At 41.8% G+C, this 26,641-nt stretch overlaps 1 protein-coding gene across 14 annotated transcripts in view; it reads left to right on the forward strand.

Annotated features, from left to right (window-relative positions):
• PPFIBP1 (PPFIA binding protein 1) overlaps nt 1-26,641 on the forward strand; it is a 198,659-nt gene that overhangs the window by 124,600 nt on the left and 47,418 nt on the right. For 8 of the 14 annotated variants that reach the window (XM_053258671.1, XM_053258663.1, XM_053258664.1 and 5 more), the window contains 9 exons: nt 9,874-9,960; nt 11,547-11,660; nt 12,231-12,362; nt 16,525-16,617; nt 17,455-17,547; nt 20,821-20,935; nt 22,365-22,397; nt 24,190-24,251; nt 24,608-24,692. In XM_053258671.1, the coding sequence (XP_053114646.1) occupies nt 9,874-9,960; nt 11,547-11,660; nt 12,231-12,362; nt 16,525-16,617; nt 17,455-17,547; nt 20,821-20,935; nt 22,365-22,397; nt 24,190-24,251; nt 24,608-24,692 (814 nt within the window). The remainder of the gene's footprint in view (nt 1-9,873; nt 9,961-11,546; nt 11,661-12,230; nt 12,363-16,524; nt 16,618-17,454; nt 17,548-20,820; nt 20,936-22,364; nt 22,398-24,189; nt 24,252-24,607; nt 24,693-26,641) is intronic. The other 6 variants (XM_053258665.1, XM_053258675.1, XM_053258672.1 and 3 more) reach the window with 3 other exon arrangements.

Consider the following 26,641-nt stretch of genomic DNA (forward strand, 5'->3'; position numbering starts at 1 on the left):
ATTCAAATGCAAACCAGGGAGGACCCTGCTTAGCAAAGGGGGCAATTCATGCTTGCTACCACAAGTCCGGCTCTCCTCCCTTTCTGTGGTTCCAAAGGAAGCTTCTGTTCCAAGCTTAAAAATTTTTGTCAGGGCTTTTAGCATGGTGGGATTTTAAAAAAAACAATATTTTTCATTTGTTCATTTAAAACAAACAGTAATATAAACAATGTATCACATTAAAAACATACAAACAAAATTCAGTGTTAATAATATCAAAAGGGCACATAAAATATCCACATCCTTTTGAACTTCCACTTCTTGGCTAAGATCAAGTGTAGAACTTAAACATTAAAAAGCAGGGGTCCCACTATAGATCACTGGGGGACCCTACTTCTTACTCATCTCTGTTGTGAAAATTGTCTGTTTATTACTATCTTTTGTTTCCTATCCTTCAGACACAAATGCACAAATCAACCTGCCCCTTTATTCTATGACTGCTAAGTCAAAGAATAATATCTGGGTTATTCTTGTATCTGGGTGGCACTCAACCAGGTGAGTTTGCCATTGGAGGAAACAAGTTGGTTCTGTAACAAAATGTTACATCTCCATAACTTTAATGCAATTTTCATGATGCTGTAAGGGTAGGGGTGTGCATGGAACCGGTTGGAACGGTTCGGTTCAAATCCAGACCTGAACTGGACCAGGCCAGTTTGGTCCGGCATTCCCTCGCCCCCTCCCCCCAGTTCAGGTCAGTCTGGAGGGTTGTGAACTTTTTAAATTTACTTCCTCCAAGGGAGTTGTTGGAGGTGGGGGATGGGAGTGGCGGAGGTTCCCCCTCTCCCTGCCGGTCTCCCTTGATGTCTATGCCATCTGGCTGGCTCTTCAGCCCATTTGGGCCTTCCTCCTCTGGTGTGGTGGCCATTTTGGAGGCCGCTGCACCGGTGCAATTGGCCTCTGCATGGCCTGGGTCATGCAGAGGCCAATTGTGCAGGTGCAGCGGTCTCAAAAATGACCGCTGGGCTGCAGAGGGAAGAGCTGGCCGGCATGGGCTTCAAGGGAGGCCGGCAGGGGGAGGAGGAACCTCCGTGGGACCCCCCCCACACACACCTTCAACAACTCCCGTGGGGGGAGTAAGTAATTTTTTTTAAAAAACCATGAACCACCCGAACGTTCGGGGGCGGGGTGTTCGGTCCAGGGTCGAACCGAACAGGGGATGGTTCGGTTCAACCCCAAACAGTCGAACCTGTTTGCACATCCCTACTATATGGTGTTAAAGGCTCAGCCAGGCTAATCTCCAATCCTCATCTTATGATCTGTTTTGGAAAATTTCTTGCTGCTTTAAAAAATATCTAATTTATAAGTTGTAAACAAAATAGATTACACTGTCCATAACAACATCCTCCTATTTCATTATGAAAAGAGCACCTTCAAGTTGATATTTTTATGGGGAAGTAAGTATTGTAACTGGTTTCAATGGACTTCTTATCTTTTGGAAGTGCAAGCAGCAGCATACCATTTGTCTACTCTCTGCCAAAGCATGTCACACTTCTATTATTTTAACAACATAAATCTGGTCATGAGAAAACAAGAATGGTTAAAGTTGAAAGTATATTCTTACATATTGCTTGGGAAATCAGGGAGGAGAGGGAAGGGGCTGAAGCCAAGAGAAAGCCAGGGAGCGGCAGCAAAACGACAAGGAGGCAATGTCTCTAGCTCTGTTTCCCAGGTTTGCTCTTATTTCCCTGGCTTGCTCTTATTGGCTGTGCACCCAGAACCAGCAAACCGGGCTTACTACAGCCATGGCGGTGGTTTCCCCCCAAGCTCAGCTGCCTGCAGCAGAGGTGTTTCTGCGGGTGGACGGATGAGTGTTGTACTGTGTTCTTGGTGGGTGGGGAACATACAGAGAGAGGGAGCAGAGCAGCTGCAGACTCATGTGGAGCGAGGCGAGCTGCTCAGCCACTGAGCAGGGCAAGGGGGAACTGGCCAAGGGGCCTTGGGGGGGCACCCCGGACCCTTTGGGCCTGGGGACAGTTGTCTCCCCTTGTCCAAAGGACCCTATGCATGCGTGTGTGTGTCTCATGATTTCCTAATAACCTGCTCTTGGATCTAGTTTCCTACATAGAGGGCTTTTTAAAAATGGAGGTTAGAATACATTTTTAATTGATTCTGATCCTCCCCCACCTGCAGTGTAAAGTGGCACAACTCAGACACATCTTGTTGAGAACTAGGTCACACAAGTCTGCAAGATTAGTAAAGTTAAGGGCTCATGTTGTGTAGAGGAGGAGATGGTTTTTTCTCTTGTATAAGTGGTTCTTGCTACATTTCCACATATTTAGGCTTACCTCAGCCAAGCATTACTTGTGGTCACCACTAGGGATGTGCACAAATTGATTTTTTTAATTCGATTTGTGCCCTAAACAAATCACCCCTGATTTGTTTTGTATCCAGATCTACTCCTGCCACCGAATCACCCCAGATTTGATTTGTATTTGCTTTGATTCAATTTGGATTTAGACTAATTCGGACCACTTAACAAGGTTCATGGGGCACCAAATTTGGGTGGTGCGTAGCTCCCCATGGGTGCCACCTACCACCCAGATTTCATGGCAGTGGGACACTTGGTTGATTTTTAAGTTTTTAAAAAGTTTTTATTGATTTTGAACATCTTTGCCATAGGAAACAATGGGAATTCAAAGCTGCCATATCCTAACCCTAACATGGACCCCAAGCTTTCATTTTTTTTAAAAAAGCTAAGCTCTAGCCCTTGTATAAGAGGAGTTATGGAGCAAAATGTGCAGTCATTATTTTTCAAGTGTTTGGATTCTTTGGTGTATAATAACTTCTCCTCATAATGAATCCCTATGAGGCTTCATTGTACCCCTTCATTTTTTCTGTTCATTTTGACTGTCACTGGACAGTGCCAACTGTCATGTGCCAACTACACCCCCCCCCAACCCCACCTGCAAGGCAGTGGGGTATACATTTTATTTTTTAGGAATATTGAAATGTTTAGATTCTTTGGTGTCTAATAACTTTTTCGCATAATGAATCCCTATGAGGATTCATTATACGCCTTCATTTCTTCTGTTCATTTTGACTATCATTGGACAGTGCCAACTGTCAACTGCCACATGTCAGTTACCAACCCCGCCCCCCCCACACATACACACCGGGGTACTCAGTTTATTTTTTAGGTATTTTTGACGTGTTTCGATTCCTTGGTGTCTTCATTAGACACCCTCATTTCTTCTGTTCATTTTGACCCCAATGCTTTGCAGGTGGGGGTGGGGAATTAGTGGCATCCCATGTTCCAACTACCCCATAAGCCACTGGGTACTCAGTTTATATTTTAGGAATTTTTGAGGTGTTTAGACTCTTTGGTGTGTAATGAATCCTCACAGGGCTTCATTATGAGGAAAGGTTATTAGACACCAAAGAGCCTAAACACTTGGAAAAAAAAATCCTAGAACACAAACTGAGTAGTACTCCACAGACTTGCAGGTCGGAGTGGGGTACAGTTGGCACTGTCAAAAAGATAATCAAAATGAATAGAAGAAATGAAAGTATGTAATGAATGCTCATAGGAATTCATTGAAGGAAAGTTATTACACACCAAAGAATCCAAACACTTGAAAAATAGTAACTACACATTTTGCTCGATAACAAGGGTTAGAGCTACAAGGGCTAGAGCTTAGCTTTTTTTTTTTTTTTAAATGAAATCTGGAAATCTGGGGGAATTAATAGGAGGGATCCAAATCTTGAATAGATTCAAATCGAATCAGGCACGATTCAATTTGGACCCGAATCTAGCCAATGGACCACAGGGGTGATTTGTTTTGTCTCCAAATCACCCGAATCATCTAGATTCAGGTACAAATCGATTTGTACCTGAATCAATTTGCACATCCCTAATCACCACCAGTCCCCTTTTCTTCCCTCAGATCCTTTTTTGGCACATAAGCAGATATCTACTGCTACTACTATTACTACTACAACTACATAATAATAATAATAATAATATTTATATATCACTTTAAAAAAACACCAAAGTGATGTGTGTGTGTCTATCTATCTATCTATCTATCTATCTATCTATCTATCTATCTATCTATCTATCGGCTCCCTGTACCCAAAGGGTTCACAATCTAAAAAGAAACATATGATAGACACCAGCAACATCCACTGGAGGGATGCTCTGCTGGGATTGGATAAGACCAGTTGCTCTCCCCCTGCTAAATAAAGAGAATCACCTCTTTAAAAAACTTCCTCTTTGTTCAGTTGTTGTTATTATTATTTATTATTATTATTTATTCAATTTCTATACTGCCCTTCCAAAAATGGCTCAGGACAGTTTACATAGAGAAATAAATAAATAAATGATGGCTCCCTGTCCCCAAAGGGCTCACAATCTAAAAGAAACATAAGATAGACACCAGCAACAGTCACTGGAAGAAATGTGCTGGGGGTGGACAGGGCCAGTTACTCTCCCCCTGCTAAATAGAGAGAATCACCACGTTAAAAGGTGCCTCTTTGAGTGGGAGCCCTCTCCTGCTGCTCAGAAAGAATTCCTGTTATTTCTTACCTTCTCAAAAATGGCAGTGGAAAGGGTTAGGAATGTGCACGGAACTGGCTGGCCCAGTTCGGTTTGAGTCCAGACCGGACTTGAACATGAGTTGACCCGTTCGGTCTGGCATCCCCTCAAACCGCCCACCCCCCACCCCTGGTCTGGTGTGGTCTGGAGGGAGGAGTTCGCAAACATTTTTTAAAAACATTATTTTTTTTAACCTTCTCCCCTTTGGGGAAGGTCCTCAAGGTGACGGGGGTCCACGGAGGTTCCCTCTCCCCCTGCCGGCTTCCGTTATCACCCCTTCCGGCCAGTTCTTTGGCCCATTCAGGCCTCTGTAGTTCGGCTTGGCTGCTATTTTGAACACCGCCATGTATGTGCAAATGGCCTCTGTGAGGCCCTAGGTCATGCCAGGCCTCACAAAGGCCATTTGCGCATGCACGGTGTCATACAAAATAGCTGACGCGCTGAACTATGGAGGCCTGAACGGGCTGAAGAACCAGCCGAATGATAACGGAGGCCAGTGGGGGGATGTGGAACCTCCTGCTGCCCTGAGGACCTTCCCCAAAGGGGAGAAGGTAAAAAAAAATTTTAATGTTAAAAAAAAATGTTCGCGAACCCCCCCAACAGTCGGCGGGGGGGGGGGGGAGCATTTTGGTCCATGGCCAGACTGAACAGGAGATGGTTCAGTTCGACTCCAGACTGTCGAACCGAACTGGCTCGATGTCAAACCCGTTCAATGTTGAGCCAGTTTGCATATCCTTAGTGAGGATATCTGTGTGGTGCTGGGTGTCCTGCTTGTCAGAGGGCTGGGTGCATTGCCACTGTTGACCTGGTAAGTGCAAGATTTGTAGATGCCTAGTTTTCTCCTTTCATTGTACTACATGCTCAGTACCTGCTGGGATCGTTTTTTGTGGATATTAAAGATACAGGAAAGATGTCTCATATAGTGGCTGGTTTTTTTAGCATTGCATGTCCCATCCCAGTCTTAGGAGGCTGATCAAAGGTGCAAAGTAGCCTTGCTCATAAGATAATACCCATTTATGGTGCAAAGAGTGTTTCTGTATTCAGTACAAGGCTCTGGTGTAACTTGATCCTCAGAGTGTTGCCTTGCCTGAAGCAGCTTTACCTAATGAACTTTATAAACAAAATGTCTGATGTGACACTTGTCAAGGTTGGCAGTAGTACCTCTGAAAAACTGCCAAGAATCGAGTTCTCTACTCTTTTAGCAGTTTCTCCTTCACTGCCCCTTTGTGCCTGGAATTCCCTACATAGTGTTGCCTTTCTCTCCTTTCAAATCAAATCTCTAACCCATAATGTCTTTGGCATAATCTTTAGTTCTCATCTTCATTCACTGAAATGAATCCTATGAAATAGGTAGCTGCATTTGTGCACAGAGCCCTTTTTTGTTCCTCTAGCAGCCCTCTTCTTCCCTTCTCCCTTGTCTCCCTCACATTTAGCATATAAGCTCCCTATGGGAAGGAGCCTGTCTTCTTTTTTGCTTATGTTAATCTATAAACCTCAGTGGTATGTTGATGGGTTTAAAAATCTGGTTTAAGGACAAATTAGAGAGGTGTTTTTCTTATGCAAGTGGGAGAACTAAAATTGAAAACTTGCTGATAAAAGCTGCTTTCCAGCTTTAGCAGTTAAGGTAATCTTTTGGCAGCTGTGGGGTCAGTGCAGCTTGGATTTGACTTTGCTTTTAATCCAATTTAACATGGATTTAAGTTAAGTAGCAATAAAAGGCCTATACGGAACACCTCACATCCTCAACAAGAGATGCATAGTATTGAGGTACAAAATAAAAGCACAGCAAAGGGTGATGATAATCATTCTAACAATATTCTTTCCTCTCATGCTGGTCAGCCTTTGTGTGTCTTTATCAGTTTAGTTTTGCTTCAGGAGATGCTTATGTTTGTATCGCTGTCAACCATGAGGCTTCATTTAGCGACCATTTTTGGAAACGCTGAATGTGCAGAAAGTGCATATGGGTCACAGAAGACAACTTTTTCACCACTTGTTTTCAAAATCCCCTGCTCCTCAATTTCCTTGTGCTGAATGACTGTTTGCCTCAGCTCCCCCCCCCTTTAAAAAAAATATATTGCTGCATCTCTGACACTAGGTAATGACCTCACGTGCTTTGGATGTACGTATAAAAACATACACTTCATTCATATTTGATAAAATTAGTACTTCAGTTTTAAGCAAGGAGAAAAATATTCTACCACAGATGGTTACATTCCCTAGAATTAGAACGGTGGCCTGGATCCGAAACCATGTGTGGTGTCCTGCTTGTGAAATGAGACTTTTCCTCCTCCTTCCTTCCCACTGCACCCCTCTGTCCCTGAAAGGCTGCTTCTGATGGTCAGGGATCCCTTGGAATTGCTTGTATTACTTATTTATTTATCGTATTTTTATATCACCTGATATCAGGGGCGTAACAAGGCTGGAGTGGGCCCAGAGACAAAATTTTAAAATGGGCCCCTTGCTGATGCACACAAACACACTTCACAATATATAGTCATGTGACTTGCCTCTGGGGGGCCCCTCGAGGCGTGGGGGCCCCCAGGCAGCCGCCTCCCCTTGCCTAATGGTAGTTACGCCCCTGCCTGATATGTACATCTCTAGGTGGTGATGTGCCGCTTTTGATGTGGCTGTAGCTGAAGAGAGGAATCAAACACCTCCACATGAGTGGAATTGTGTTAGGTTTTATTGGATCCAAGCCTGTGTTTAAGATGGAGATGTGACAATAAAACAAGAAGGGTTTTCATCTTTCTTCACAAATTGTGTGGGTTCATTCTGTTTTTTAAACAAGTTTTAGTTGGGTTCATTCAACTAATGTTGAGTGAACATTGGTTGTATAAAACTAATGTTGTATAAAAGTGCCTGTTCTTTTGAGGCAGCCTGAGAAATGCTAAGCGTTGTCTTGGGAAACGGAAACCACCAATGCAAGCTTGATTACGCTATGCTATACTACCTGTTTGATTATAGTGTTTAAGGAAATGATGGTATAAATTTTTATTTTTAGTTTATTGAAAAACGACTAATGCCATTTCAAATCTTAGTGTTTGCTGATCTTGAATTCTGCTAGTGCAAGGTAAAACCAACAAGAGTAATATTTGCAGTCCTAAAAATGGGCCCCCTTCAGTGTTCCCTTTGATTTTTCTCACCTGTGTGTAGAGTGAGTTTTGTTCTGGACAGCAGTATCAAGGCAGTGTGTGCACATGTGCATTCAGAGGTGGCGATTTCCTGATTCATCATGAGCAGGATCTGAAATTAACTGAGCGGACATTTAAAAAAACACCTTGAGTGCACATGCACAGGTGCATGCGCTAGAGGAAACAATTGGCCCCTTATTACTTATACAACAATACAACAAATATTTATATACCGCTTCTCAGAAAAAGTTTCCCAGAGTGGTTTACATAGATATACAGTAAATAAATAAAAATGAGTCCCCAAAGGGCTCACAATCTAAAAAAGAAACATAAGGTAAACACCAGCAACAGCCACTGGAGGGATGCTGTGCTGGGGATGGATAGGACCAGTTGCTCTCCCCCAGCTAAATAAAGAGAATAACCTCTTTTAATAAGTACCTCTTTGCTCAGTTCACAGGAGACAGATTTAAAAAATAAATAAATGACGCCATGCAGCCTTCATGGGAAGTTGGCGGGTGTATGTAGTAGAGAACTGGGATGCTATAAATTGGAGCAGTCATGATGTAGCTCAAAAAGAAGTATCCTACTGAGATAAGGTTAGAATTTGGCTAATACTCACTCAGTTCCTTTTTTGCTTTATGAATTGAGTAATTTGGACAAACAAGCTAATATAGTGCTAAGAGTACTAACTATAGAAAGTGATGGCCCAGTATTTGAGTGTTTGCAGTGAGCATTTGGAAGAAGCTCATTACATTTTTTAAAAGAGTTGTCCAGGTGTGTTGTGTTTTGGCAGATGTACAGTGCTGGTGCTGCATGTAACATGCACGTTATATAGCTCCCAGGAATAGTGGTTTAGTTTCACCTGCCTTGCACCCACTCCACAGCATAGCTGTGTTGGAGAGCAGCAGCCTGGAAATTCATCTGGCCCTCCCTAAAACAAATGCACTGGAGGGGAAAGAAGCTGTGTTAGATCTTATAGGAGACAAGATCCATGTAAAAACTTGGCAGCAATTTATCAAGGTCATTGATGCAAACAGAGAAGAAATTCACTAAGTCAAAGCCTGTCTGTTCAAGTGATTGGGTCACTTGGTTCAAAACAGGAAAAGAGTTTTGTTAAGAGTAAGGGGTTAATTAAAGAGGTTTGGTGCACATGCATACAAATTAGCTAAATAATGATGATCCAAGTGGCCAACCATTGCTAATTGCCATCTTAAAAAAAGAAGTATAGAATGATGCAGAAAGTGACCCCTAGGTCTAGACTAGAACTCTCCAATTTTGACTGTTGTACAGATGTTAAGCTACAACTCCCATCATCCCTGAATATTGGCTATTGTGGCTGAGGGTGATGGGTGTTGTAGTCCAATAGCAACTGGAGGGCCAGAGTTGTGCAGCCCTGGTTTAGACTAAAAAAGGTGGTGACAACTATCTCTTTTACTCTACTGTAAGTAAAAAATATAGCAGTAGTCACTTCTGAATGAGGGCACTAGCCTGGGTGAGATTATATCTAGGTAATATCCTGCCTCAGTTTAGAAAAAGAAGAAGAAGAAGGCAGTCGGCAATAGCTGATTACTGGGAACACTATCCTCGCTTCAGATGCTTCTGAATCCGTTGCTGCCTGCTGCCGAAGTGCGGCAACCCCAACCCCCCGAAACCCTAAGCCTCTCTCATCCAAAGCTGGCAAAAAAAATTTTTGGTTGGTGGATTTAAAATTTGATGATTACATATAATAAGTATACAATTTGGAAAATATCAAAATATCTTTTGCATCAGGCCATTTGTTCAAATTGTCTAGTATCCTCTCCCTCTTCATCAATGGTCTCTTTTAGATCCTTGGGGAGCAGTGCAACATCACAGGACTTTGATCGTGAGAGAGTCTTATTGTCCAGTGATAGCTTCCATTAATGTAAATTTGAAGGACATTGACTACATGACCTGAGCATTCTACATAGCTGTTGCTCTTCAGATTTCTCATTTAATTGGTACAGCATCATCAGCCTCTGGATATCCCGGTTCACATATGAGGTTGAAGTTTGTGCATTTTTTGTTGTTGTCAAGCAGAACTATCAGAGGTGTTCATTTAGAATTGTATTTAGTTCTGTAACTTCAGACTCGCACTGATGTAATGGGTGTCGCATCATTTCAGTGTACCATGTTTTTCTTGCCTTCCAGACCAATGGGTCTATATCTGCTAATGGAGATGTATATCAGGAGCGGCTTGCACGTTTGGAAAATGACAAGGAATCTCTTGTTCTGCAAGTAAGTCCTTTTTCGAGTGAGTTGGGTCATTGCTTCTCTGAATAATAAAATTTTCAGTGTTGATCTGGAGTTCTAGAACTGCCTCAGTATGTTTGCTCACTATCAGAGGAGTATTTAACTGTTTGGGGAATGGCATATTTCCTACTTGCTACCATTCTTAAAATAGCCTGTAATGTTCAGTGTTCATTGACTGAAGAAAATGTTGGTCTGTTGGGGAAATTATTTTAGGAGGAGAAATTTTTAGAGTTTGCAGTATAAGAGAAAGTTTTCCAGGAGTGGCCAGCCAAGCAGGTGGTGGTCTAGCTTTACCAGTCTTAAGACAATTGTGCTTCCTCTTCCTGTGTCAATTTAGGGCTAGTTCATTGGCCCCACCCATCATGCAATAAAGGGCATTGATGCATGGTGCTCCATTCCATAGGATAATGGTGGGGAACATCTGTACTGGCCCTAATGGAACCATTAAAACTAGCTGGGCCTGGCACAGAGCATCTGCGCCTCTGGCCGGCCCACCCACCCATCCACCACCACCTTATTTCCCCGCTGGCCCGCATGCCACCTTTTTCTTGCCCCCCCTGCTGCTTTCTGGCTGGCTGGGCTCTGGTTTCTTCTCTCCCCCCGCTCGGCTTTCTGGTAGGCGGGTGGGTTTCTTCTCTCTCCTGCCCCCCCCCCCCCCGTTTCTGGTCAGCCAGCCACTGGCTTCTTCTCTGGCCTCTCCTTGCTGACTGGCTGGCAGGCAGGCAGGCAGGCCGGCTTCTTCTCCCCCGCCCCCCACTTTCTGGCTGGCCAGCTGGCATTTCCTTCACTGGCCGCAGCCACCATTTCCCTCCCTCACACCCGTCCCGTGGCTATCTGGCAGGTCTCCTCTCTGAACTTTCGCAAGAGCTGCCACACATTGGATTAGCCATGAGTATGGCTTGGAGAATTAAATATATAGATACCACTATAAAGTAGTATTTAAATTGTGCAATGAGGGGTGGTTTGGGCACTCTATGTGTTGTTTTGTAGCAGCAGAACATGTGCACTCATGCCCCATGTGATGCAGCAGTGCTAGCCACCAACCCAAAGTGTCTAGAAAATGTATTGTGTATGGAAGATTTCCTTCAGGCACAATGCACTGTATGCTTTCTCTCCTTCATGTCATGTTCTTATTACCCAGTTTCAGATTTCAGATTGAGATTTATTTTACTTGCAAGTGTGGTGTGCTCAGTTGTTGATCTGTGTAATGATGATTTTCTTTGTGTATCTCCATTATCTTAAGGCTTCTGGAACAATTTTATATTGAAAGAAATATTGTTGAGAGTTTTATCCTTTTGGGGGAAATCTGTGAACACTCTTAACTGCACTGACAGTCCTGCATCAAGCCAGTGGTTGCCTCTTATGAATAATACATATGTTTACCTTCTTTATCTTAGTGCTTTGTGTAATAAATCTGAAATGTAAACATAACACATTTTAATATTGCTATATGATACTTCCAATGTAACTTGAAAGTGAGGTGCTTCAATACACGTGTGTGTGTGTGTGTGTGTGTGTGTGTGTACACACACACACACACACACATAAACATTTCTCCCATTATTGTACAGGTGAGTGTTCTTACTGACCAGGTGGATGCCCAAGGAGAAAAGATCAGAGATTTGGAGCTCTGCTTAGAAGAGCACAGAGAGAAACTGAATGCCACAGAAGAAATGCTACAACAGGTATTGCAGGAAAGAGAAGACAAACTATGGGTTTTTAAGCGCTCTTTCACTTTGGTTTAGTATTGATTTTATTTTGTTTGTGTTAGATATGTTTATCCAATGTTAGGTATGTGAAGTTAGGTATGTGAAGTTTATAACTCTCCAATAACTAAAAAAGAAAATGAAACCTAGAAGCTGCCTGTTTCAAAGTGTAAATTGTTCACTGCATATGTATTTGACACTACAATAATTCTGTCAAGTTTAATCCTGTCTAGATAGAGAGGCCAGATGCAAGCAAGAACATGGCTCCAATTTTGAAGAAGAGATTTTCAGCTTGTCATGTAGGGATGATAAAAGCTGTACCTGCTCCCACATGCATGCCTGATAAGAGCTGTGTCCAATGTTTACATCTGGCTGCCCTACACATAGACTAAAAGGCCCCTAATCTCACTCATTAAAATCTTCACCAACTCATTCTATACAACTACTGTTTGTTTCCTAATTATACTTACTGTATAGGCCTACATTTGCTATGCTATTTAAAATGAAAACCACACTGCCTTTCCTTATACCTCTTCCTTTTAAAATCAGGAGCTTCTAAGCAGAACATCACTCGAAACTCAAAAGCTGGATCTGATGGCAGAAGTTTCCAACTTGAAACTCAAACTGACTGCTGTGGAAAAGGACAGAATGGACTATGAAGACAGATTCAGGGACACAGAAGTGAGTTGAGAGAGATCAGTTGTGACAAACGTTTTGAGCAATCTTGTATTGCTTGACATATAAAGCTTGTTTTAATGTCCTCTTATTTGGGGTGGGGAGAATAATGTTTCTTTATATGAAAAGCTTTGACAGAACCTTTACAGGCAAGTTTACTCATTGCCTAGGCCGCCACCACCATCTTCATCATAGCATAGTGGTTAGAGTGTTGGACTAGGATCAGGAAGACCCGAGTTCAATTTCCCATTTAACCATGAAACTCACTGGGTGACTTTGGGCAAGTCATATATCTCTCAGCCTAACCTACCTCACAGGGTTGTTGTGAGGGTAAAAATAAGCATGAAGAGCGGATGAAGAGCGGAATATAAATGTAACAAATAAATCCTCCCAAAACATGCACATCTGGGTGGTTTCAATATGACTTCACAGAAGGGAAACCTAACACATGCTTACTAAACAAAAACTTCTTAAAAGTAAATTCTATCATTTCTTCTTTTGTGCTTACCAAAATGAGTAAGTTTGACAGGACTGTTCTTCAAATGACCCACTTGTACTTAAAAACATATGTTTATCCAAATGAAGACATTAAAATCAAGTTAGAGGGTCTGACTGACTACCATAAGATGAACTCCAACTGTTAGCCTTTCATGAAGGTGGAGGGATAGAGCTCATATTAGGCTAGCCACAAAAATATCAGCAAAAATGGTTTTTCTATAGAAAGTGATGCCTGCCTGTTTCCATAACATTGGCAAATACCATCTAACTTGCTACCTTTCTGTTGTGATGGTCCACAGCACCTCCACTATTGGCCCCTAGAAAGTTGGGTGGCAAGGAGGAATGGTGTTGGTAAATTACGGGAGTACTTGTTACAAGCTAGAAAGGGATTCCTCATCATGGGGCATGTTTGGAAGTATCCCCCTGAATACATACTTATTTATTTGATTTATATACCACCCTTCCAAAAATGGTTCAGACCGGTTAATAGAACTAAAAAGTCTATTTTAACCCTGAATCTTCATCCCACTGGAGGAATACTTGAACATAACATACATTTTAAAAATATATATACCCATTCCTTTTGTAACAAAACCTATTGTTCTCTTAAAATGACTGATAATACAGAATAAGGGCTAAGATCTGGGAGCCGTATGTACTCATTTCTCTCCACCCATCCCTCTTATATATAATAATGTCACTTTTAATTTAACAAGCAAAAGTTAATTTCTAGCATTCTGTCAAACCCTTTTTCTTGTCTGTCTTTTATCCCTGAGCAATAACCCATGCATTTTGTTAATGTGATATTGCAGCAACAAGAGCAAACTATGAAAAATTATCTGACATGAACAATATCTAAATTTCAATAGTTATTTTATTTACAACTTCTAACATGTAACAGACCTTACTTTAGAAAAATTAACATTCAATTTTCTTTTGCGGAAAACATTAATGCTTGCTAGTTTTGAGGGAGTGTTCTTTTTTTGTTATGTTATTGTATAATCCCATAGTTTTCCTTAACTGATGATAGATGTTCTGCTTTGGTGTACAAAAAGTATTTGGTGTACAATATCCTCGTTTCTGTGATTATACAAGCAATTTCATTAGTATTATAGTAGAGCTCCATATGGGTTTGCTTTAGCATTACAATTGAATTAATATACTGATATGAATGAGATTGCTAACAAATTCTGCTGTAATGCTTGTTATTGGTGTCAATGGGAGCTCTTTTCCTAAGGGTGGGTCTAGTCCAGACCCCCTCAACCTGATCCACAGTGCCATCCCATCTGGCTACTATTTACTGAATAAAAAACAAGCATCCTAGTTCCAATAACATGCTTAATATATCCTCTAGTTTGGCACTATGAGATTCAGAATATGTCAAAGCTTACCCTGCTTAGTCTTAATAGTTTTGTGTTTTGTTTGTTCATGTGTTTTGCTTAGTTACAGTAAATGAAATTATGACCATTTATCCTGTTGGGGATATTATCCTCATTCCAATTTTGCAAGTAAATTTCAAGCATTTGGAAAGAGTGTGTGTGTGTAGTGGTAACCAGTCTCCTCATCTAGCTTGAAGCTTCAGTAGTAATGCACTATCCTAACAACCTGTAGGTAGGACTAGCAATAAACATTGACAAAAGCCTCTAACTTCACACTCTCCATAATTTTAGAACTGCTCAGTTCATGCACTGGGGCCTATCCTTTCCTGGCTTTAGCTCTTGGAGTTAGGGATGTGCATGAACCTGCTCAGAAGCCCTTTTATGGGCTTCCAAACAGGTTAGAACACTGGGCGGTTCGAAGGTTCGACAGCGAGTAGGCAGGGGATGGTGCACTCCCCCCTCCCCGCATTTCCCCCTCCCCACTGCATTTCCCCCTCCAGTGCTCGCTGAAATACCCGTCTGGTGGGGCAGCAGCATACTTCCCTGCTGTCCCGTCCACTTCTCAGACCAGAAGTGATGGGAAGTCGCGTGTGTCCATGCACTCATTGGTGTGCTTGTGCACACATTGGGTGCGATGTGCGTACACATGTGCCTGATGTACACACGCTACTTCCGGTCACTTCTAGTCTGAGCAGCGGACAGGGCGGCGGGGAGGTATGCTGCTGTCCTGCCGGACCAGTTTTTCAGCGAGTGGGGTGGCGGAGGGGGGAGGAATGCTTCGGGGGGAGTGCATCCTTCCATGCCCTTAAAGTCCCTCCCACCAACTGCCAAACCGGCCACCGTTGGTTCCGTGCACATCCCTACTTGGAGTTTCTATGGGGCGAGAGACAAAGCATGCTGGAAACAGGAGAAAGTGGCAGGCAGCAGAAACCAGCAGCTAGATGCTGGTAGCAGATCTGTTGAAGGGCAGCTAAGGAAAACTGGTATCAGGAGAAGGAAGGCTGCAGGGCAAGAGAGTAGCCAGGCATGGTCTGCAGGACCACAGAAAACTCTGAGGAAGATAGTTTTCTCTGACAATTGCCGGAGTTAAACCAAGTCCTTCCCTACTGATGACAGCCCTGACGCAGTGGTCTCGCTCTGTGTATGTAGTGACTCCTTCAGGATACCATGGTTTGCTTTTAAGTCTAGCATGTTCATGCCAAGCCCTCTGACCTACTGGGTGAGGAAGGACTGAGTGAACAGGAGATCCTGAGCATTTTAGGGGGAAGTTCTTCATAGGATGTTGATATGCTTAGATGGTGTGGGCCATGGGCTCCAGGCTGAGCTACGTGGGTCTTCCAATCCCACGTCTTCCAGGTCAGTATCTGAGTCTGTGCTGGGAATGGGATATGGCATTGGTGCCTCCTCTGAATTGGTGCCTGATAGGCTGGATGGGGCTGAAACACTATATTACCTAAATGTGTCCTTGTTCTATACTTTTTGATACCTCTAAGTCTTTTTTTTTTAATTGGATGTCATTGACTGGCTCCAACTGCATTTTCCTACACTCATCTCTTGGTAACTTAGCCTCTCATTCTGCTCCCTCACCTTATTTTCCCCATTGTCTCTTTGAGCTTGAGCATTCCTGGGGCATGGACTTCTATATTTACGAACAGCCCAGATCTGCTGAAAGTGGTCCAGCTTCCTCTGTCACACAGCCAGATGCTTCTAGAGCATTTCCTAGCCAGCCAGATGCTTCTAGAGAGCCCACAATCAGGTCCTTTCCAGCTCTTGCTACGTGGCAACTAGAATTTGGAGAGAGTCTCCATCTGAACACTGAGCTTCCATTGAGCTATCATGTTTAGTACTTGTGGATCAACCTTTTGTCCATGAATTTGTCTAATCTCCTTTTAAAGCCATCTAAGCTAGTGGCCGTTGCCACATTTCATATCCTTAAAACCGCACTGCATCAAGTAACATGCTACACTTAGGAAATAAGGGCTAGGCAACAGAAGAGGTTACTAATTCCAATCTGCGTATGTTCCTTAAAGCTGGCATGCTTGAATTTTGGCCTGCGGCCAAAGATGGATAAGATCTTGTATGTAAACTTGTATGGTTTTGTTGGACTCTCAGAGATGTAACCTTTCTGTTTCTACCTATAATACTAATAAAAACATTTATTTTTTTTTTTAAAAAAGAATTTTGGCCTGCTTTGAAAGTGCCTGTCGGAAAAATAAGGCAATACCAATTGATTGGTTTTTGTTACTCTTCCACTAACTTGTATTTTTAAACCACATATTGTTTTTTTACAGGGTTTGATGCAGGAAATTAATGAATTGCGCTTGAAAGTAGGAGAAATGGACAGTGAGAGACTTCAGTATGAGAAAAAGCTTAAATCTACCAAAGTAAGTAATGGCTAGTGAGAAGGGGGAAAAGCTAGGTATTTGGTGGAAGTGTGGGAGGAACCACTCTTATTGCAATGTAGTTTTCACACACCATCACAGAAGTAGTTTGTTTTGCTTCAGTGGCATTGTTGCCATGTAATTGTTAAGCGCTTGGACTTTGTATGTAGATTTTGGTTCATATATATACTAGGCTGTAAAAAAAAAATCACCTCAGAATGTGTGGGGTTGTCTCCATGTAGGTACTCTTTGTATGAACTGGTGCATTCAGATGGGTAGCGGCATATGTGACTACCCCTGTTTGTATGATGGTGGTGGTCTTTGAGCTGGCTTCTATGAATGTAGCCTCCATGCAGTCCTCATTAGGCTGTGAGCCTATTGAGAGTCCCAGAGATGATCCCTTCTCATCTATGGACTGGTTCTTTTTTTTTTTTAAAGCTTTAATAATAATGAAAGAGAGTAACCTACTCGAAATAAAGTAACCTTCATGCTTTCTAAATGTATTATGAAGAGCCAGACTACCTTTCTTTAGTGGGAAGAAGCAGTCTCTAGCTTCCCTTCTTTCTAGTTCCTGTGCTCGCTGGAGATGTGGTTGCTGCTTCTGTCTTGCTGCTTCCTGGACTCTTCTAATAGTCTGTGTAATTAAGGTGGCGATGCGGTCATTCTCCACATTAGTGCCCTGGGCTCCCATGGGCAACTGTAGTGCACGGTTAGCATAAGAAGTGATCCAAATTGGGCTTTCTTGGAAGTAAAAGTCTATCAGCCTCCATGAAAGTAGGAGTTCTTAGCCTTGTCTCTTTTCTATCTTTACTTCTTTCACTCCTTTGTCTCTGTCACCAGTCTTTAATGGCCAAACTTTCTAGCATGAAAATCAAAGTGGGCCAGATGCAGTATGAAAAGCAGCGGATGGAGCAAAAATGCCAAATGCTAAAGGTGTAGTAGATTGGGGTCTGCATTTTGAAACATTTATTTACCACAGCTTCTGTAATCCTGTCTGCCATCTTGTCTGTCTGTCTGTACTCTTTAAATACTTTTGACTCCAAGAAACAATGTTGGCTTTTCTATGCATTTTTTTGAAATATAGGTGGGACTTCATGGGAGTGCAGGATATATTGGTCCATTATGGGAACACTGCCCAGGATGAAATTTCTAACAGATGCTGGTTCAGTTAAGTGAAAATACTCGATACAGCGACCAACATCCAGACTAACTCTCAGTCGACACACCAGGATTTTCCCTTGCCCAAGAGGTGATTTTCTCCAATCCCCCCTTCCCTCTGCAACTGCCTGTGCTTCCTGAAACTATGTTCCTGAGGGTCCCCTAATCCTTGGGGACATATCTTTGGGAGGCACAGTTGGCTGTTTCACACTCGTGCATTGTTGCAGGGTTGATCTGGATGTTGGCCAATGTTCACTAATATTGAGCCATACCCGCATTATAGATCTAATCTGGTTTGACAATTCTCCTTTCCCGGAGAACCTTTGGGATTGTAATTCTGTAAAGGAGCTAAGAAACATGAATAAGGAATTTTCAGCACCTCACAAACAATTCCCAGGATGCTTTTGGAAGGCCAGGGCCATTAAAGTGATATAAAACTAATATAGGTTTGTAGTATAGTTAGCGATCACATGTTTGTACGTGCATACGTACACACTAAGGTTGCCATCTAGGGACCTTTTATAGAGGACATGCAGCTATCTGGGGAACCAAACAACATTTTTTGCATGTGTTTTGGTGTCTGAAGTTCTGAGGAGCAGCTCAAACATTTTGTTCATTCAGAACATTTTGCTCTTATGAGCAGCTTCTCTTCCTCTGTCTCCTTTCCCTCCATAGTGACCACCCGTCCAATGGGGAAGCCAGAGTAGAGGTTCTGTCTGCTTCCCTGGCAGATTGTAGAGCTACGTGATGCAGGAGCACGGATAGGTGGGCCTGGCAGGTGCTACTTGCTTCCTTCATGTGGTGGTGGCGGCAATGAGAAGTTAGTAGGGATGTTTACGGAACCGGCAGGGGCCAGTTCAAAGCTGGGGTGGGACAGCTTTGAGGGTGGGGGAGGGTGCACTTATCCCTCTCTTTGCTTTCCCCCCACTAGCACTCACTTGAAAACTCATCTGGTGGGGTGGCAGCGTACCTCCCTGCTGCTCCGTCGACTCTTTGGACCGGAAGTAGGCGGAAGTAGCTCGCACATGCCCTACTTCCAGTCCGCTCCCGCCCCGCTGGACCAGTTTTCAAGTGAGTGACAGCGGGTGGGGGGAGTGGAGGGAGCACTCTCCCCCACCCTTAAAGTTGTTTCACCCCCGCCTCGGAACGCTTCAAACTGCCCGGTGTTCGAACCTGTTCAAACCTGTTCAGCACAAACCTCCCAACAGGTTTGTGCATCCCTAGAAGTTAGCAGTTAGCTAACTAACTTTACTCAGTTAGCAGTTACCCCTGCTAAAAGCACCTTTTAAACTGGTGATAAATAGAAGAGATTCATCAGTTTAAAAGGTGCCTTTTATTTTGATATCCAAAAATAAACACAAGCTAACACCAGCATCAGCCATTGAAGGAATGCTGTGCTGGGGTTGGATGCAGCCAGCTGATGCTAGTGTTGGCTTGTGTTTCTTTGGGGATAGGAGAGCATTTTTTTTTTTTTTTGAAAACCACTGTGAAACCTTCTGTTGAAAAGCAGTTTATAAATGTTTGTAGTCATAGAGAGTACCAAGCGAGTGGGAGACGGTGCATGCACTGCTGTGTCAGCATGCAGAGGCATGCTCTGTAGCTCTGTAGCTTCCTGACTGCCCTGCTTCTAGCCAAGAGGTGAAGTTGCTCACCTGGCTGGGGCGAACAGGCTGTGTGACCCATGGGGAGGAGGGGTGTGTGTATATGGAGGTAAACCTTAGCAGGGGATGAGTTTACGGTTAAGCAGCAGGGGCCTTGAGAACTCTGCATCTAGACAGCCGACTGAGCAGACATACAGATCACCTGGTCATCAGCTTCACAGTGGTGAGCTGTGTTTCTTCTCAAAATATCAAATTTTTATCAAAATATGCAAATATAATACCAATAAACCCATGCAAATTTTATGCAAAGTGGAGACGTTGGGGAGACCTTTTTTTTTTTTTGGTGAAAATGACCTCTGTTTGCATGTTTATTGGTATTATACATGCATATTTTGATAAAAATTGTATAACTTGAGACTAAATACAGCTCACCGTTGTGAAGCTGATGACCAGGTGAGCTGTATGTCTGTCTAGGTGCAGAGTTCTCAAGGCCCCTTCTGCTTAACCATAAATTCATACGGCTCACCTGGTCATCAGCTTGACAGCGGTAAGCTATATTTATTCTCAAATTATCCAATTTTTAACAAAATATACACATACAGTACCAGTAAACCTTTGCAAATTTTATGCAAAGTGGACACTTCTTTGGTGAAAAGATGGCCCCTTCAGAATATAAAAGTATAATGTCATAAGTATTCAAATGTGGATGTAATTTGAATGCAAGGGTAGGAAGTCCCTTCCTATATCACACATGAGGATAGAAAATTGTGATTAAAAGTGCTGTATGTTTGTGGTGTGTGTTCTGTACAACTTAGTGTTTTGATGAATGTGCTTGTGGATAATGTTAGCTTTATTTTTGCATCTGTAGTCTTAAGAGTGGCTTCGTGATATTATGTGTTGGTTTCGATTTCCCCCCCATTTCATTGCCAGCTGTGTGTTTGTGGTGTTATAATTTTTTATAGCCTTGGCAATACCTGCAAGGTAAATCCTCATTTCCCATACTTAGCACATGTTAAATCTTCCTCTACTATCCACCCACCAATGTGCGCGCACATGTACATACATCACTGAACTGTATGTTGTGAGCATGGTTGTGTTTTACCATATTAAGTTTGGTCTGCTTAATGTTGGTGAATCTTTTTCGTGCATGCTTGAAAAGGGAATAAAAATCTTCCCTTTTAGTGCAGTGTATTTAAATTCAGATGAAGAGATTATTGTACATTTAAATTAGAGATGGGATTGCTTGCTTGCTTGCTTACTTGCTTATTGTTATTTCTAGGCAAAGGGGTAAATGATGTACTTGTAATGATTGCCAAAGTTTGACAAGAGTTTAGAGGTTTTAAGTGGAAGGCCATCTCTAATTTGAATGATAAACTTCAGTTTAGGACCATCCCTTAAAATGTAGATGTGCCTTCTAAGTAGATGTGTTGATTTTTTGTTTGTACAGGAAGAACTAGCATCATTAAAAGATAAATTAGAACAGAAAGAGGCAGAGATAAAACGGCTGCAAGAAAAACTGGTTCACCAGGTGAAAGGAGAATCAGTTGACATAAATGACAGAGGTAAGACAAAATGGCAACCACTGTTGAGGGGCGGAGATTTGTGTTACTAAAAGCTATGGCTTAAGCTGCTGTTGTCTGCAGTTGGACTTGTGTGTTCTAGACAAGACCTCAGTTGTTAGCAAAGCCTTAACCATGCACAAGGTTGACTTGTGCATTATTTGAGCCTATGCAGACATAATATTTGAGGAAGTCTCATTCTCCCTACAGTAATGGGGAGGGGCATGAGCACATGTTTGGGCCAGGTTAAGATTCAGCTCTGGAAAATAATTGAAGAGGCCATTAGAATATTGACTTTATAACAAAAATGATCAAGCTTTTGAGACTCGGACTGTGTAAATTTTTTCTCTCTGTACATGTCCCTGCATGAATTATGTTGGGAGGACAATTTATTTTATTTATTTATTGAGTAGATGCATATCCTGTGGGCTCAGAGCAACAACATCAGCTTTTCCAAAAGCAAATGTTCTGTTTCCAGATGGCTCACAGTAAACTATGACTGCCTTTCTTTGTAGGACTACTTAACATTAGCAATACAACAAAGTAATAATTAAAATATATATTTAAATTTTTCTCCATGGCCTGCATTTATTACATATGTTACATTATCGTGGATACATGATATTACTGTAACAAACCAATCAACCTTTGTGTCCATGACTAGGAATAAAAATTGTGTTAATTCCTCATTCAACCTTGATAGAGTAAAATTAAAATTCATGGGTAGATCGGAGTTGACATCTCAGGATAAATAGTGGTGAAAACAAATTCTAAGTTAAGAATTCTTGAAATCACTCAGGTTATACTGTTTGAGCAATATACTTCAAAAAACCAGCATAGGGCTGGTTTGGATGATACTTTGTCCACTGGCCTGACTGTGCATAAGTTTAAGCTATGAGTTGGCATGTCCTTCTCCCTTGCTGGGGTTCTGGAGCATCTTTCCTTAGTCACATGGCGGGGGGCGGGGGCACTTTTCATGAACCACTCCTACACACATGCACAGATACTAGTTTAAACTAGTATTTGTAGTGCATGTAGAGAGGTAGTTCAGGTGAATGAAATGTAAGCCCCTTAGATTTTTAAAGGGAGAGCAACATACAAATATTATAGAATGTGATTGTTAGCAATAAATAGTTGCTATTTATCAAAAAGAAGAGTGGCAGAGATGAGTGTAAAATGAGTGAAATTGTTTTATGTATGACAATTTAAAATAATATACAAAACATAGTGACTTTTATGAATATTGTTTATGGATTCCCATGCAATTAATGTAGATGTAACTCTAAAATGTTATTTGAAATTGGGAATATAACCTTTTAATAAACACCACTGACTGCTGTAACAGTACATGAATTTATGTTCATTCATGGTGATTCTTTACTTTGTTTATAATCTTTATCTAACTCCAAATCCAATGGGTTTTCCTGAACAGATGAAAATTGTAAAAAGAAGCTCAAAGACAAAAGTAAGGTTTTTGGTGTCTTTCCACAAGCACTTACATTTGAGTTTCATTCAGTATAGCTTTCTGCATGCATCATTTAGAACTATTTTAACAAAATACTGTTATTGCTTCATCTTCTATCCTCTGTTTTCATGAAAATCAAAATGAGTGAAGTGAAACCTTGCTGTTTATACTAGAAGGAAAAATGCAAAATTGACAAAGCATTTTGGACTATAAACTATTTGCTGCATTCATTTAGTTAATAGGTTTACTAGTTCAGTTAGTAGCTTTACTTTGGTTTGAAATACGAGCATTGATTTCAGCACAGACTAGATCTGTATAGATTCTGTTCTCACAAGAACAATTTGTTTGCTTTATGGTTGTTTTTTGCACAAGTGAAAGAACAGTTGGCACTGTTGAGCATCCAACATGTGAAGGCAGCTATTAAGTCCACTGAAATAAATGGCTTAAGCCGATTTAACTCTCTGAGTTGGTTCAGGTATTAATACCAAACCATGGTTGATTGGTAACCCTTATTTTCTATTTTGTAACAAAACATAGTTTGTCCAGTTCAGCTCTAATGGCAAATTAAAACTGTGGTTTGTCACTAATTTTGCAAGTGGGTATGCAAGTGGGTATGGGATAGAAGAGGGAGTCCAAGGCTTTGAAGCTATGGGTTGGCATGTCTGAATTTATCCACAGGTGGACTGTGGCTTGGGTCTGAATTCACATACTGATTTTTTCCCCATGAGTGCCTGTGTGCTGTGAAGAAAATCAACCTAAGAAATTCTAAACAAATTGCAGTTTCCATGTGGGTTATATTTCTGGCTATTAAGAATCAATAGGAAACGAAAACATTCTTTTCATTTTAATCATGGACTTTTGCTTTCAATCCATGATTTATCATTTATTGACATTTCTAGCATTTTTCCAATCTTGAACGCTAAATGGTATGGATGCTTTCAGTAAATGAGGATTAAGGATGAAGCATAGTTTGTCATGGTCTTGGGTTTAAACTACCCTTTTGATATTTTGTGCTGCATCTGCACATTTTAGCATGACCCTTCTTCATGACAGATATACATGCCATTCCATCACAGCTCTCTAATTTCTACAACCATTCTCAGTTCTGACTCAGCACCACCATGCCATCCATTCTTTTAGCATCCTTCCACTGGTTGCCTAATTTCATTCTCTTTGTAGTTGAATTTGTTGGTAGGTTAATGAATGCTTGGCTGCTGGCACAGGGAAGAACTGTTTTGTTGTGTACTATTGGGAATGTATTGATCTCTGAGGACCTCTTTATTTAAACTAGTAAGAAACACACTCATGCATCGAACACTGTAGTGGTTTTTTAATAGTTATTATACTGTTGTGCCTATGAGACTGAGCCATCAAAGTGTCTAGTTCAAATTTCACCTTGGGTGTTCTAGGCTGAGTGGCCTTGAAGCAAGTTATTCTCTTTCAGCCTCAGCTCTTCACATACAATTTAAGGCTGCTTACCTACCTTACAGGGTTATTGTGCAGATTAGTGTTGGTGTCTTAATGAAGTGCTTCAAACATTCTAAAGCACTGTTGATAAGCTGCTGCTAATTAATCTTTTTCTAGTTCCAGATTATAAAGAAATCACTTTATACTTTGATCCAGAGACTGTTTTGTCCTCCCCTCTTTTATTTATAAAATATGTTTATACTAGAACGTAATGCAAGTAGTTTGAATGTTGTGTCTGAAACATTGTACACTTTGTATTTTGTCAAAAGCGTTGTTGTTTTTTGTTTGATCACTTCAGCTGACTTCTACAGTTTTAAACTTTCAGATATTGAGGTACAGAAAATGAAGAGAGCTGTGGAATCTCTAATGGCAGCAAATGAAGAAAAGGTACTAGAATGTTCTATAGATCCACATTAATATTGTGCCTTTTGGCAGAATAAATCAATATGAGATGGATGTACACCATTACTATTAATTATCAAGACTGAGTGTTTGCTGTTATTTCTCTCAAATGATAATGGGGAAGTACAGACAGCTTCCACCCACCCATCCATTTCAAGGTGCAAGTGAAATTTTAATTAATGGAAATTATTTTAAGGATACTTAGGAACTGCTCAGCTTTTAACACCCTAGCTTCCTTTACTCTTCTGTAACACTTCCACAGGGAGAGATGGGGGAAAAACAATTTTAAAGGGGAAAAAAATATATGCAGCCTTCTTTCTTACACATATATGTTTCCCCAGGATCGGAAAATTGAAGAGCTTCGACAGTCTCTCAATCGATATAAGAAAGTTCAGGACATGGTGATGCTAGCTCAAGTTAAAAAAGGTACAGTACTAACATTAGCTAGCTGCCTTGAAGTATTATAAATTCATTTAACCTTGACAGAAGTAACACCAGTCTGTGTGTATTTACATGGCCAGGTAATCCTAAGTAATATACTTTTCAATCCTGCAGCATCTTAGTGATAAACTGCATGCAAATTGACAAACTTTAATTTTTCAGTGAAGCAGCAGAACTGATTTTTGTGAATTTGACAGGCTGCATGAAAGTATTCTTACTCAAATGCCATTTCAGTAATTGATTTTCATTCCCTGATTTCTACTTAATGACTGCTCTGGTCTTGGTGTACCATTTGCTGCAATGGATTCCTAAAATAGACAATAATGATGGGACCAAAACACACTGAGTATTATAAAAATGATTTAGTTGAAATGTTCAAATAAGAAATAAGGTTTACTTTGTATTTGCCACAGGAATACGCTAACTCTAAGGGGATCTATTACATACTTTTTCTAAAGAAACTTATAATACTCAAATGCAAAACTGCTGTAGCCCATAGCCATCTTTCCCACCCCCATAAAATATCTTGAAATAGGAGATGTTTAAGTGTGGGAGAAGCTGCTAGCATGTTCATTAGGTAAATTCAGGCTATAATCTGCTATTATAGAGTATTATGAACAAACCTGAGAGTGCCATGTGCTTGCAAGCTCTGACCCCCATTCACATGTAACACCAAACCAGAGTTGAATGGGGCAGAGGTTGGAATTTGTAAAATACATACATCCGAATGCATGAAACCACAGTTTCGCAGCAAAAGCAACCTGCGGGGTTCCTTTGCCAACCTCTAGTTTGAACCTTCAGTTTGTAATGAGCTTTGCTGCCCCAATCTGAGATTTCAAGGCAGCAGCATTATGTCCGAATGTAGAAGCTGCCATAACCATGGTTTTGTGCTGTTTCTGCAACTGAAATCCTAGATAGGGTGGCCCAGACCCGCCCAGGAACATGCCCACTCCAATCCTGCCTCACTTCTCACTGGCTGACTCTCTGAGCACTTGCCTCACCCCCTATCTCCGTGCTCCTAGAGCCGTTACCCAGCAACAGGGATGCTGCACTGTCCCATCCCATCTAACCCTGTCAAAGTGAAAGTCACACTGAGGGATGCCTGCTTTCCACTGTGTCTCTTGTTCCCCCACTCTGGCAATCAGAAGAGAAAGGGAATGGGATGGCAAGATGGGCACTATATGTTTTGGTCACTAAAAATGAATCAATAAAGAAGTGTGTTCATAAGCACATGCAGTCTCAGTGGCACCATTAACCTGCCAACCCGATTAGATTTCTGCCAAGATAACACATGGCAGGGCAGCAAAATCCGGGGTTGGGTTTAAAAGGCAGCCCTACCAGGAGTTCTTTAATGGCTCTGCTCTATCTTTTGTACAATTAAGATGGAGGGGCCCCCCAGCCCCTTGCCCTTGGGTAAGAGCATGCAGTCTCTGGTGTTACTCATTAGAAGAACTGTGGAGCAGGAGCATTATTGCCTCCCGTCAATGGAGAGATTCTTCCTTTGTGATGAGCAGTCCCTCTGGCAGTCTGGTCGTCCATTGGCACATACTGTATCTATGTTTGGTTTTGCCTGGTACAGCCACCCTACTTTCCTAAGATTGCTAATAATTGAGGCTCTCTTCTCCCATGATTCCCCACAGTGGCTGATCTGCATACGCCACAATGCCAGTCCAAATGTGGGAGATTTGAGAGTAAAGATATATCAGTCCCAGTGTTTTCCTAGTCTGCCTACCCGATACCGCTTGGACACATGGCGTGGCCCTTACTCCTCAGGAGTATGAAAGGGTTGCCTGGAGAGGAGGGGGTCACGGTGTACGTGTTCTATTGAACAGAGAGAATGGGGGCCCACAAAAGCAGGGCCCCTTTGATTTGGATGGCCCACCACATGAGAGTGCAGAGTGACAGAGATGTGAAGCTCACTGAACCTCTAGTCC

Source organism: Hemicordylus capensis, chromosome 5 (genome assembly GCF_027244095.1).
Source record: "Hemicordylus capensis ecotype Gifberg chromosome 5, rHemCap1.1.pri, whole genome shotgun sequence".
NCBI classification, from domain to species: Eukaryota; Metazoa; Chordata; class Lepidosauria; order Squamata; family Cordylidae; genus Hemicordylus; species Hemicordylus capensis.